The 14,818-nt window shown below is 45.2% G+C and overlaps 1 protein-coding gene across 5 annotated transcripts in view; it reads right to left on the reverse strand.

Annotated features, from left to right (window-relative positions):
- Positions 1 to 14,515, reverse strand: part of Dscam (DS cell adhesion molecule) — a 585,477-nt gene extending 570,962 nt beyond the window's left edge. For 2 of the 5 annotated variants that reach the window (XM_039087936.2, XM_039087938.2), the window contains exon 1: positions 13,651 to 14,513. In XM_039087936.2, coding sequence (XP_038943864.1) covers positions 13,651 to 13,693 — 43 coding nt within the window. In that variant the 5' untranslated portion in view covers positions 13,694 to 14,513. Of the gene's footprint in view, positions 1 to 13,650 lie in introns of all 5 variants that reach the window. The other 3 variants (XM_063270258.1, XM_063270259.1, NM_133587.1) reach the window with 2 other exon arrangements.
- Positions 14,516 to 14,818: the final 303 nt, after the last annotated feature.

Raw genomic sequence — 14,818 nt, forward strand, 5'->3', positions numbered from 1 at the left:
ACAGATGAGATGCTGGCTCACGTTAAATAAATAATTGTGTTACTGTAGCAAGGCTCTAGCCTAATATGCACGGTCTCCGTGCTGGCCCTAATAATAATTTGGACAAGATCACCCTTTGTTCTCAGGGCAATCCTGAATATCACGGGATGCTGAGCAGTGTCCCTAGTTTCCACCCCTCCAAATCAACTTCCCTGTGTCCATCCAGACCCATGAAAACCAAGCATTTCCAATATCCCCATGGGTACAATAATGTCGTCAGGGAAGGCCTTGGGATTAAACTAAAACTGAGAACATAAGAGCATACCTTTCTAAAAAAATAACCGAGTCATGAGAATGAGTGTTGTGCTTACTTACTGCTACCTGCCCCAAAACAAGGAACCCAGAGTAAGAGTGGCTTCGTGAAGTCCACTTTATATCACGGGTCTTTCCGAAGCTCCGTAATACCCAGAAGTGCCCATGCTCTGTACTTCAGAAAAAAGAGATCACTTGGTGCCAGTCCCCCTGACCCACTTGCAGATGGAGGCAGGTCAGTCTTCTAGGGGACCTGAGTGTAGAACATAGACTGAAGGATCATGCATGATACATTGCTGTCAGACAGCAGTAGGACCCCAGCAAGTGAGAGGGCAGCCGTGTCTCCACTTCCCTTTACTGGAAGAGACCACTCTGAATTTACACAAGTATGGAGACTGCAAAGTCCTCCAGGTTCCTGAGGAAACATCACCATTTTCTTATTGTTCCCCCCTTGTACAAGAAAGCTCTGATGGTTTACTCCCATTGACCAATCAAGGAGACAGGAAGTAAAGACAGAGGTGGGGTACAAATGGAGACAGACAGACAGACTCTCTGTAACTTTCACATGGTCCTCCCTTCTAACCGATGTGCCTTCTACCGGTGGGATGGGTCCTAGGGACATTCATTCACACTGATAGGTGATAGAAGTCCCAGGAAGAACGACTGGACTCTCAGTAAACTATGTAAGAAGCAATTTTTTCCACAGTTTGAGTTGATTTGTTCTAACCAGAGTCATACAATATCTCATTTTTATATTCTTTCAAAAAAGTGGTTCCCTATTTACAATTACTCCTGATTTTTTTCATGGGTTATGAAGGCTGGCGATGGAAATATGTGTGCCATTTAGTGAAGGAGAGATGAGAAGGGCTGACCCACTGCACTAGGAACTCCCAAACACTAGGAACAGTGTGTGCTGCACCATGCATGCTTTAAAACTCCCAACTGGAGAGGACCTGGTGCTATTTTAAACAGCATCATCTCCCACGAATTCCCTCAGAGCTCTAGACTCCTGAACATGATCTTCTCTATTAAAAAAAAAAAGACACAGAGATTCACAAGCCTATTGTTGCAGAGAACCAGGCACTAGCCAACTCTCCCAATGATGAGTAAGCAGAAATGACGAGCCTTAGGGTCCCGAAGCCTTTTGTCCAGTTCTCTGAAGCTCCAGCTAACAACAGCTGCCCTGAGGGTCATTTCTCACAATAAAGTGGCCAATGGATTAGAACATAAAACTCTTTAAAATACGAAGAAGGGAAAGGTTATTTTTAATAATATCTAAAATAAGATCTCAGGACAAAAAAAAAAAAAAGGTTCTGAATTTAGGCCTTTCTCCAGCACACATTTGAGTCTATTTTAGTTTGAAAAAGAAAACAAGGACACAGTATTTTGGAAAGATAATTCCACCACAAGTCAATGCCCTCAGTTTTATCATATGTGTGGCAAGGTATACAGTGAATGGCAAAGAGTCCCCTTGTGTGCTGTTTTCTCTTCTCTGACAACATAGTGGATGGTTCATACATTGGATAGTAGATGGAGTTAACTTGGTCTCTCATCTGTAAGAAGGGAGTAGGCACCAAGAAATTTCAATAGCACAAATGACCCAAAATCCTTGCTATCTTGCTTAGCAAAGAGCTTGTGCACAGAAGTTGGGCTACAGGCACATGCAACATTCCTAGGGTAGCCTAGAAGCAGCATCTCAAACTACAAGTGCATCCATTCCCTACCCAGTCTCTTCCAATCTGGCTTATCATCTACTTATTCAATATGGCAACCTAAATGGCCTCCTACTATCAATCTCTTGCCTAGAAAAACAAATATGGCTATCTTTAGGCTCCCAGGGGCTTCTCTGCTGGGCTTCCAGATGCTAATAGAAAAGAAATCAGGGTAATACAGCTGGATCAAGTCCATCAGCAAAGTTTCTGCTAGCAATGAAACAAAGCATCAAATGTACCAGAGGAAGAATTACATAGATCAAAGGGACTCATCAATCCATAGATAAGGAACAGGTAGAGAGAGATGACAGATGGATGGATAGGTAGATGATAGATAGATAGATAGATAGATAGATAGATAGATAGATAGATAGATAGATAGATGGATGGATGGATAGATAGATGGATGGGTAGATAGATAGATAGATAGATAGATAGATAGATAGATAGATAGATGATAGACTATAGATACAGAGACAATAGATGACAGATATAATGATGGATGATAGATGAATAAATGAATAAATAGATGATAGATAAGCAGGTAGAAAGATCGTTTATAGATAATAGATGAATGATAAATAAAAAATAGGTAGTAGATAAATGATGGACAATGACCAAAAAAAAAAGACAAATGAATATATGATAGGTAGGTATATAGAAGACAGATGACAGATAATAGGCAAATATATGATAGATGATAGATGGATAGATAGGTGATTGATAGCAAAAAGCTAGATGATAGATAAGATATAAATAATAAGACAAGATAGATAGATAGATAGATGTTATAGATAAATAGATCAATAACACATAATGGATAAATGATAGGTAGCTAGATAATAAATAGATGAAGACAATGACAGACAAAAATATGAATAATATATAGACAGATGGTATGTAGACAGATGATTGATAACAGATGATAGATGATTGATGGCTGATATGTAATGGATCAGTGATAGATAATGGATAGATAGTAGACAAACATAGGCACATGTACAACAATTCTCAAGCTTCTGTACTCTACATTAGGGGTGATTCTAGAGAGATCTTATTTACTCCAAGTCTTTCCCATCACCTGCTCATATTTCTGTAGAATTGATGAAGCCCTAACCCTTCACATACATTACATAATGATCCAGTAAACCACTCCCCAACGCCAAGCTGCACATCAGTGCATTGCAGTGCGCTAGAAAGTACTTGGATAACTTTCCAGCCACTATCTGTTATCCCCACCTCAATCAGAGACCAGGCAAACCCTTCTCTAGTACATATTTTAGCAAAGGTGTGTAGTGAGCCACTTAGATCAAAACATCTAAAAACATACATTCCCTAGTTGACAGGATCAGACTCTCTAGGGAAGGAACTTGGCCACCATATAAGACATTATATCATCTATAACTTGAGGTGGTCCCCCAGGAGTAGAGAAAAACAACGAAGTACTTATCAAATGCAGAAACACGGGGTCTTTCCAACTTACAGACTTCCAGCACTGAGATTCCCAAGGAAGTCTCTAGACCAGGAAACCACATAGAAAATCTGTCTTCTTCTGCCCTCTCCCTGGCCTACCTACACAGGTAACCTGGGCCTTACCTGGGAAATTTAGAGGAGGGAACATTCACTAAAGTCCAGCTGAAGGTGAGTGTAGGCTATTGTTTCCTCTGTTTCCACAGTCCTCTTACCTGGCAAAGGGGACAGATGGGTTTGCAACTATGAGCCCAATGTCTCTTTCTCCATAGTCTCTTTCTCCATAGCCTCTTTCTCCATTGCTGGTTATTCCTCTCAACTTCTACTTCTATTTTCTCTGAGCATCTTACTAAAGCCTATAGAACTTTCTAGCCTAGCCCTCCCACCCTTGAGTATGGAATGACATAGGTGTTTGGGGTGGAGGAAAAGGATGTGGGACTTCTTGTGACATACCAATGGGGTTGTGGCTCTGCTGTGAGATTAAATGGACAAATGAACCAACCCCCAAGCAAAGCATAGTACCTAAGCCAATATCAAGATCACCTCTAGGTCAGCATTCCTCTCCCCAAATTATTCCATGGATTTCGGATCAAGCCTTTTCTAAACAGTAGCCAAGTTAGAAGTTTTAGGTTTTGCACTATCATATGTGCACTTATGTAACTTCCTGTATCACTCAAGGTCTGCTGTCCCTGTCAAGGTACCAGACAGATTGCCAATTTAGACACCCTGTGGAAGGAGAGATCAGACCTTTGAAAGCGCTTTGTGTTTTCTGTACTTCCCTTTCACTAGACAAAGAAGTAAATGAAAGTGGGGGGGGGTTTGTTTTTTGTTTTTTGGGGTTTTTTTGTTTTGTTTTGTTTTGTTTTGTTTTGTTTTTTTTGCTGGAACCAACCATGGCACCCTAGTTTCACTTCCTATTGTTATGATAAAATGCCTTCATAACAACAACCTTATGAGAAAGGGTTGGGTCTAGAGAGGTGGCTCAGCAGTTAAGAGCATTGGCTGCTCTTGCAGAGCATCCAAAGGTCCACTCACAACTGTTGACAGCTCTGTTGCAAGGAATATGACCTGGTCTCCATAGACACCATGCATATGGTGTGCATGCATACGTTCAGGCAAATATTCATACTCATAAAGTAAAAATAAATCTCTTTAGAGAGAAGAGGTTTTTTTTTTTTTAATTCAGTTTACAATTCCGGATTACAGCCCATCGTTTCTACAGAGATCACGGCAGGAGCATGAGCCAACTACTCACATCCACAGTCCAGAGCAGAGAGAGCATACATGCTCAGCTCACCTTCCCAAGTCTCAGCCCGAGCTTTGGGAATGGCAGTGTTCACACGGGGCTCAGAATCCCCACATTAGTTAACATAATCAAGACAATCTCCCTCAGCCATGCCCACGGGGCAACCCGATCTAGACAATCCTCATTAAGACTCTCTTCTACATGATTCTAGGTTGTGTCAAGTTGACAAAACTAACCAGCATCCACATTTGAGGCATTTCCTTTTCATTAGCAAAGGAATAGATAAGTTAAATTTACAGGAGAGGACCCAGTCAGAGATTAGACCTGGAGAAGGAGCATTTTCTGCACGCTCTGCAGCTGCCTAATTTGCTAGCATCCGAGTTGTTGGGTCTCCAGTTCCTTCATGAATTCTCAAAAATCAAATATCACAGCATTGTTATGTGTAGCCCAGCTTCTATGCATCACTTATTTAAAAATGCTCTGCAGCCAATATTAAGAAATAAACACTATAATTAAGCAGCCTGGGATTTGGGGTTTTCAGCATCCTAGGGGAACCCTAGATCAACTCACACCTCAGCAGGGTGACTATGGAGAAAAGAAACGAATCTGGAGTTTCTTCCTCAGGAGAAATATGTTTACTTAATGTGCAGGCTCCACCATACCACCAGAGGAATAGGCTTTGTTCACAGGAAGCAGTGGCCCCCTCACCTCCATCTGTACCTGCTCCTGTGTTAGAATAAAATCAGACATTTTCCCAAAGTCACCCAGTCCACACAGAACCCCTGCAAAGAATCAAAATTTCAGATGCTCAACACAAGCAGGAATCAACGGCACAAGTCTCCACCACTAAAGGAGTCCACCTCAGTGGTATGAGCCATCCACACTGGATGCAACCACAGGTAAAACGTGACCATCATGATGATCCATGGGTGATCTATGGGGTGATAGCACCATGTTGTTTCTTTGCAGAAGCATCTGAAATGGAAGAGTTCAGAGATAGATCTGACGAACCAACGACTGACTACATGGCAAGGAACAGAAATGAATTGCTTACATTCTGCACAAAACCAGGATAGACACTGTTTTCTGTTTCTCCATTAATATTAAGAGTCAAGGGTGGCAGGAGTCAAAAACCAGTGATCACTCTGCTTCTCCTGCCTCTCTGATACGTGTTCTTCACAGTCTGGGGTGAATGGTCTCTATAAAGTTACCCGGATACCAAGTGTGTGTGCGTGCATGTGTGCGTGCTTTCGTAGGTGCCCGAGGACAAAGGACAACCTTAGGTATCATCCTTGGGAATGCATCCACCTCCTCTGCACATGGAGCTCACCAATTATAAGCATGCATCCCTGTACCTACCATTTTCATGGGTTTGGGGGTGAACTCAGGTCCTCATGTTTGCAAATGGGAGTTACACTCGAAACCATCTTCCCAACCCCATATTTTTGTTTCTGATATACATATACACATACACATACATATACATATACAAATACAAATACATATACATACACATACACATACACATACACATACACATACACATATACATATACATACACATACACATATACATACACATACACATATATACATACATGTACATATACACACACATACATATACATATACATATACATACACATACATGTACATACACATACACATATATACATACATGTACATATACATATACATACACAGACATATATACATACATGTACATATACATATACATACACATACACACACACATATATATATACATACATATATATAAACTTGACATACTTAAGGGACTTAGAAGTATGCTTAGTGAAATAAGCCAGCACAGACGGAAAAATAATCATGCACAGAATATAAATGAAAAATGGACTCTTGTAGCTAAGAGGTGTGTCCCTTTCCCCTTGCCCAATAACGTTCATGTCAATCACATGGCCTGTACCTGTGTCTCCTGCCCTATCAGGTCTGACCAATTAGAAGTGTGTATTTATCAATTTAAATCTCCAAAATTTAATAACAAACAGGTTAGCAAGGAGGACCCTGTGACAATAACAAGATCCTCAGTGTAATCCCTTCTCTCTCTCTCTCTCTCTCTCTCTCTCTCTCTCTCTCTCTCTCTCTCTGTAATTGCCATTCTCTGGAAGTGCGTGTTCATTCTGTCCCTGTGGTGTTCTGCTGTGGAGTCTCTGGGGAGGCCATGCTTATTGTGACATAAATATTAGTGCAGCACGGCAGAGACAATGTCCTCCCTGAGCCTCCAGGCTCCTGTTCAGACTCTTGAGTCTCTTCTCAAGCCTAGGGAGGACTTAACATGGATTGAACTCCCAGAATATTCTGTAGAGTCAGGTACAACTTCTCCATATTTCCATAAGGTTGATTTGCTTTGTCTCTTCAACAAAATCCAGTATGGAGCCGGGAACACAAGGAGAGCCCTTGTTTAAAGGGGAAGCAATCCTTCAGTCGCCATATCATCCTTTTAGGTTCTTTGCCCCTGTGTTTCAAACTGGATTTCTATAAATAGGACTGCTTGCTCACTCTTAAATCTTACTCACTGATTTCTGAAGAAAAAAAAAACTTAAATGGGGACATAGGCAGGATTCATCAATCCCTGTCATTCTACTCCCTCTGTCATCTCTTATCTCATCAGAAACCTATTCAGCTGCATCCATTCTTTCTCTATTAAATGGCTTTAATATTTATATATTTACAAAATCTAGGAGAGTTAATTGCCCATGTTGATTAACACAGAATAAATGTTGATCTCCTAAAATCAAAAGAAGTAGACTGTAAGCTTTACAACATCGGATCCTTGTATCTAACACTGGGATTTTTTTTTAACAATGATTAAAATATAATCTTTCCATGTTACTCTGATGAAACACCAACTTTATATTCAACTCTGCTACAAAATAAGAGGTGGACAAGAGACCTGTAGTCATTTGAGACCTAAGAAAATAGGAGCATGACTTTATAGATATGATTAAGGCTTTAAAACTGAGAGGCTTGAGGGTTGGTTTGTTGGTTTGTTTGTTTGTTTGTTTGTTTGTTCGTTCCCGGGAGTTGCTGGGAAGCTTAAACGTCAGATTGCCGTTTCTACTGAAGTCCAGAATAGACAGGGAGAATCCAAATCTTGTCAATTGAGAACGAGGGTTCCCAGGCCTACATAAAGTCACTAGTTGAGACATCAGCCCCACTGTACCCCAAGAAGGGCACCTGGGGATATCAGAGCAGGTTGTGTCTCCAGGAGGAAGCCCAACCACATTCCACATGTGAGTCACTTTTGTAAGACAGCACACCCCACAGTCATTTGTAGAGCACAAACGCTTCTCCTGCCAGAGGCCGGCTGCCTGTCAGAAAACAGAGGCAGGCTGAGGGAAGCTGCCAGCTGCTCACCCACCCTTTTTATGCAGCTGAGGCAGAGGTTGGAGGGAAGAGAGCAAACTGGGTGAAGAACCCAGGGTGGGAAGGAAACTAGAAAGAAGCCAGAGAGCTGAGAGAGGAGGAAAGGCTTGGATGAGGTAGAAGGCTATGTCTCACTTTCCTCTTCCCGTCATTTATTTCCACTCGGACTTTCATGTGCTCTGTTTTGTGCAGAGGATACACTCGGGCACAGTGGACATCTCAGCCTGTGCATTATAGCATCTATTGAGACTGGGTCACTTCTCAGGTAACCCTCAAATTGACAAGCTATAGATTTCCCTGAAGCCATCAGAGCACAAGGCTTTAGGAAAAATAATGGAGGCTGAACCCAGCCCTCTGAGCATCTGGGCAGAAGCTGTCTGGCCTTTGAACTAACGTCAGGGATCTGCCCTTCCCATTGGCTCTTCTTTCCTGCAGCCCAGGTGGAGAGCTTGCTGCCTGCAGAAGGCACTCTGATGCTCCCCTCAGAATTCATAGCAGCATGCATACAGCACAGGGCTGCCGGAATCTTCATTCTCGCCATGCGTTTAGCAAAGGAAATACAACTTTGAATTAGCTTACGTTTTCAAAACATTAAGGAACATGACTATGTTGAGGTGTGTGTGTGGCAGGGGGTGGGGGTGGGGGTCAGACAGAGGTGAGCTGAGAATTTCTCCACTTAGATCCTCAGAACATGAAGAGTTAAGGCTGGTCCAGAGGAACAGGTGCTGCCCAATTTGCCTGGTGTGGGGGTGGGGGCGCGGCTCCAGGCCCCTAGAGCCTTGTAGCCACAGCTGCGAGAGATTGACGACTGCGGACAAGCAGCAGGCCACCATAGCCCCTGTCACCAGCAACAGAGGAGAGGCCCCGCGGTCCAGGAATGACATTGGAAGGTCAGCCAATCAGGCAAGGAGCTGCCCCCTCCAAGATGCACACGCCACCCCTGGGCTCCCTAGGCAGTGTGTAAGGGAGGAACCAATGCACCTCTCTGTGGACTATGGGCTCCCGACACCACCCTTCACTCTGTACATCTTCTGGGATTGGAGATATTACTGCAAGCTGCGTCCTTCTTCGTACAAATGAAAACAAAGGCTGCAGACCATCCCTGACCGGCCAAACCCTGAACCACCACCTCCCAAGCCATAGAGTCTGGGCGCAATGAACTTGAGGGACACTGGGGAGGTGGTGTCTCAGGAAAGCCCTATACAAGTGTGTGGAGAGTCCTCGGAGGCGGAGGTTTGCCGGCTCTGTTGAGAGCTTGCTGCAGGAGTCTGGCGAGGTTTGCCGCCCACTAGTGTCCTATGGCGGGGACACAATTGACATGCAGGTAGCAGCAGCTCAATGTCTCCCAGGTTGACAGTGCCTGCCACCTAGGCCCTGCATGCACCTGAGTGCCATGGCCAAGAAAATGCCCATTGTATGCATGGGCAGCCCCAGGGCACCTTCCTAGCTTAGGTGAACCTCACTAAAAAGCCAGATGAATGGGAGGGTTCATTTTAAAACCTCCCCAATGTTCTAGCTATGGAGATGTTAATTATGCTTAACCACATTCATAATCAAGATTTTGTAAATAGAAGAGATGAGGAAAGCTATTAATTGATTTTAAAACAACAACAACAACAAAAAGACATATGCTCCCATTTCCCACGGTGCTCATAGACCTTAAGACGGCCCCTCCCCCTTTACAACAAGTTCCTATGGCACTGAGCTGCCTCCACTGGGCCTTGGCCATCTTCCTTGTTCCTTGTTTACTCCAGACACATCCACGATAAAATATTTTGTCGGCTATGTGGACATTCAGGACTCAGGGACTTAAATGGGAAGATTTATTTATTTATTTATTTATTTATTTATTTATTTATAGGCAATATTGCAGCCCCCCAGGATCACACTGTATGGTGGAGGGTACATCCTGTGACTTGCTGATTCTCACAGGCAGCAGGGAACCCTTGGTGACACCCAAGTGGCAAAAAGGATAGTGAAGGAGAGGAGGCAGATTGGCTGGCATTTATTAAAGGTCTGCCTGGCATTTTGTTTGCCTACAGAGGGCACCTTATAGGGGCATGCAGCTTTTTCTGCAATGACCTAGAAATTTTAGATGAACTCTGAAATTATCAGACATAATCTCCCTCTGCTCTATACATATGAGGGAGAGAGATTTTTTTTTTTGCTTATATATTTCTGCGGAAACTAAAATTTAAAATATCACTCTGAAAGCCTTCAGGATGCACTGGTATTTATAAAAACCCGCTTCTGTGACTGAATAAAATACCAGGTGTCAAGTCTGTAATGCCCTGTCATGTGATCTGCAGAGTCCCAAAGGTGTTGCACACCCAGCTTGCCCTTGGTGAGTTTCTCTCCACCATCACTCCACCCTCTTCTACCAGAGCTAACCAGGCTCCCAGGGCCTGAGAACACAATGCAGTGAAGCTCAAATTTTCACGGCCAAAGAAAAGTCAGTGTCAAGGGTGTGTGCAAAACCAGCGCCAGGATGTAGCAATCACACAGACTATATAAACCTGCACAGTGTCCCCCATTCTGCTTGTTTGGAAGCCCATCTCTGCTTCTGTCAGGAAGGTTCCACTAGAAAGCACTCACTGGGGTTAAAATCAAGAGACCCTGTACAGAGAACTGCTACAGCTGGGTGTGCACGCTAAGTACACATGCAGCTGCATGTGTCTGCACACACGTGTGCCCCTAAAGCTATCCTGTGAGTATTTCCAGGGTGTCAGGAGTAACATCAGTTACTTCCCAGGCTCCCTGCACCTTCTCAGGTGAGGTAACCCACAAGCTTTTTTTAACCCATGCAGGGACTGGTCTCGTGCTTCTGGTCTTTGCCCCAAATACTCTCTGCAACCTGTCCAGCAATGGTGCTTTAAGAAGCAAACATGCCCCTCATCACTTGCTTTCTACTGTCCAGATGAAGACAGGCTGTCTGAAACACAGGCCCGGCATCCCTGCTGCTCTCCCACTCCCCCAAATATCCAATTGCACAATAGTTTACAAATGAAAAAGAAAAATGTCTGTAATAGGCATTTTAGTGTTGGAGGCCTAGCAACCAGTATGGTTCTTACCACACACTTGGGTATTCTTTCAAAATGAAGATAGGCCAAAATATTGCAGCTGCTAACCAAAAAATAATAAAAAAAAAGACTGCATTCATATTAGGTAGGTAGTATCTAGTTTCATATTTTTGAAATATAGTCTTGCCAAAGGGAGCATTTTAAATCAGATATATATATATATATATATATAATGATATTTTGCATAGTATGTCTTGAACACCATCCCTGAAAAATCAAATAAAAAAAATCTGTGCTACCCCCCACACCAGAGTAAGAACCCAAACCCCTGGAATGCAGGCCTTCATGCTTGCTCATATAGAGCAAGGGCCATTTTTACATAAGGCGCTCCCTGGCCTTCAGCTGATGGGGTCAGAGCAACTTGCCTATGCATTTTACTGCAACAATAACCGATTCTCTCAGCAGATGTTGAAAGTCTTGCAGACAATTCTTGCAGACAATTCTTGCATGACTCTACCCAGGTGCACACGAGCAATCTCTGCATATATTTTCCATGTGGTAGATTTCGCTCCATTTGAACACTGCATAGAATTCTTTATATAGTATTTTTGTAAGTTATGAAATGCTGATTTTAAAATCATAGACATTTATAGCATCTCTGTATCAAAAACTATCATAATTTCTTCTGTACCATGCTCAGCATATAGATCCCACACTGAAAAATAGATGCTGCTTGGCTGACACAATCAGAACAGCCTGGCTTACCATCCTGAATTACCTATTTCTCCCCAGAGTGGAAATCTCCCTTCATTCAATAGCCCAGGCCTTTGCCAGGAGTCCAGATATGTCATTCTGACAGGAAAAGACAAGGTGTATTGGCTTTGGAACACATCTGTGAACATCTGGGCCTTTTCTGTGCTTTCCCATTAAAGCGGCAAGCAGCAGGGGCTGCTCTCAACACTTGATTGCATCCTCAGAAGCACAAATGTCCCCCCTAGGTGAATTCCCTGGAGGAGGCAGGCCAGGGTTGGTGCCCTCTGGGGAGAGGGGGGTGTCTTGTCAGAACTTGTTGAAATTTTTCCCCCTGAGAGGAAATCTCAAGAGGAAGGCTCCTGTCACTATGCTTTCAGTTATATTAAAGAGCAAATGACCATTTCCATGTGAATTTGGGGGCATCTTCCTCATTTGCCCTCATCTTTTCTTAGTCTTATTTTTTTAACCTGGGAAACCCTTCCTTTGGTTGTGGATTAGCTGTTTTCTAAGTCTGCAAAGAAAATGTAGCCCGTGCTTACAGCTTCCCTGGGTATCTTCCAGAAAAATCTTAACAGCCTCCCCTTGGCTTCTCCCTCTCCTGTTTTCTTGTAAAGACCAGATATATTCATTCTCATTTTCTCATATTCTCTCTCTCTCCTCTCTCTCTCTCTCTCTCTCTCTCTCTCTCTCTCTCTCTCTCTCTCTCTCTCCCTCCCTCCCTCCTCCCTCCCTCCCTCCCTCCTTCCCCTCTCTCTCCCTCCCTCCCCCTCCCTCCCTCTCATAATGGTTTAATTTTAACTGTCAGCAGGTTATACATTTTATGCAGATGTTCCACATTTGAGATGGGTACTGAAGCCCTGGATGCTTCCAAGTGATACCAAGCGATACCAAATGATGACAGTTCCCTCTCTTTGCCACATGAGAGAAAGCCATTCATACATGTAAGTTCATATTTACGCTGTGACAGGCAGTCTAAGGTGCAGACACACTTACTAATTGGGTCTGACTCCATCAAAAGCGATAGATTCTAAATACCGGGAAGAAATCATCTCAATAGGCATCACGGAGCTGCACAAGAGGGGGAAATACCATGTGCAACATTCGCCAATTTCACTTTTACAAGTATACAGGTGATTTTTTAAAAAATTTGTCAACATTGCAGATGATGTAATGCCTAGCAGTGCATATTTTTAAATACACGACTGCGAGGAACATGTAGTGTCCAGGGGACGAGGGGGATGCAGACAGACGCATCTTTCCCACAGCCTTCAAGGATGAACAGTAGCAGAATTAAAGCGGAGCCTTTAAAGCTCAAGAGTGCAGAACCCGTGGGCTACTGTATTAATTGACCCCTGCACCTGCCTGCGCTCCTAACGCCATGTCCTTTTTCTGGTTGTGCTATTCAAAGTGGCGGTGATCATCCCCTCTCTTCTCCCCAAACCTGCCTAGCTCTGATGAGGTAGCTGTCTAGCTCTGGAGTTGAGCTTTGAGCTGGCACTTGGCTAGCTAGGTAGGTAGGCTGCTTCAAGGGATTGCAGAGCGATGCCTCCCCGGCCGCCTCTCAGTACCGCCTAACCTCTCCAAAGCAATGCAAATATATTTTTTAAATAAATAAATAAACGCATGCATGAACATTCCAACCCGGATAGGGAAGGAAAGGGAAAAGACTTCACCCATGCATCCAACCCCCTACACCGCACCCATCCCCCGGGCCCCTTCCCAGACAGGAATCAGCGCAGACCGCAAGGCTCACCATTCGCGAAGCTCTGGAACAAGGAGAGAGCCAGTATCCACATGCCCCTGCTGCTGCCCGGCCTCCCGCGAGCCAGCGAGCCAGCGAGCGAGCCACGCGCCGGCCTCGCCCCCCGCGCTGCGCTGCGCTCCGCCGCGCCCGGCCCGGCTCCGCTCGCCGCCCGCCACCTGCCCGGGGGCCGCCCAGCCGCCCAGCCGCGCTCCCCGCTTGCTGCGCCCCCGCACACCTGCTCCCGGGCGCCGCGCCCCGCGCCGCGGACACAGCCCAGGTGCGCCGTGCGCTCGGCTCGGCTCAGCGGGCCGCGGGCAGCCAGGCGCGGGCGCACAGCCGCAGCCGCGGGCGCGAGCTCATGCCGGGCGCCCCCCGATGCGCAGCGCGGCCAGGCGGCGGCCTCCCGGGCGCCGGCCTCACCCTCCGCAGCCAGGCAGCAGGCGCGCGGCCAGGCTCATCCTGCTGCGGCGGCCTCGGGCGCCGGGTCCCCTGTGCTGCCCTTCCCTGCCTGAGCCCGGCGGGCCGCGCGCGGAGGCGAACGGGGACCCCTCCCCTGCTCTGGCCGCTGGGGCGCTCTGCAGTCTTAAAGCAGCAGCAGAGGAGTGCGGCGGATCACGCAGTCGGCGGGACCCAGGGCTCAGAGGCTCAGAGGCTCAGAGGCTCAGAGACTCGTCCCCACACAGTCCATCGTGTGTAGCTCTGTTCTTGCAGGTTGTTAATGAGATGCGGCCAGGGGCTGACCACTCCGGAAGGGTGCCAGCTAGGCAGAGGTGACCGCGAGGCGTTAGCAGTTTTGATGCGATGTGCAGCAGGATTCAGAGTCCGTATTGACTCCCGGAAAAGTCTAGTCCATCTGCCTAGAGGGAAATGCTGCCTTGGAGTCCTCGCAGCTCCTGGGAAGAGCTCCCTGACTTCACTGGCTGATTTTTAATTATCCTGAATACATACTAGGGTACAAACATGAGCGATTCTAATTTTGATCTCTGAGTGGTGCATAAAAACTGATTAAAATAGCTGATACTGGGTCCCAACATGCAACCCCTTTCTTGGCACTATGTGGACAGCAGACCATGGCCTAAGTGGGTCTCCAGAAGGATCTTGAAATAATCATATTATTTCAACAAAGGCCCTTCAAAGGGCACACGTCCATATCCAGCACTTTACAAAAATAGTGGCC

This window comes from Rattus norvegicus, chromosome 11 (genome assembly GCF_036323735.1).
Source record: "Rattus norvegicus strain BN/NHsdMcwi chromosome 11, GRCr8, whole genome shotgun sequence".
Taxonomy (NCBI): domain Eukaryota; kingdom Metazoa; phylum Chordata; class Mammalia; order Rodentia; family Muridae; genus Rattus; species Rattus norvegicus.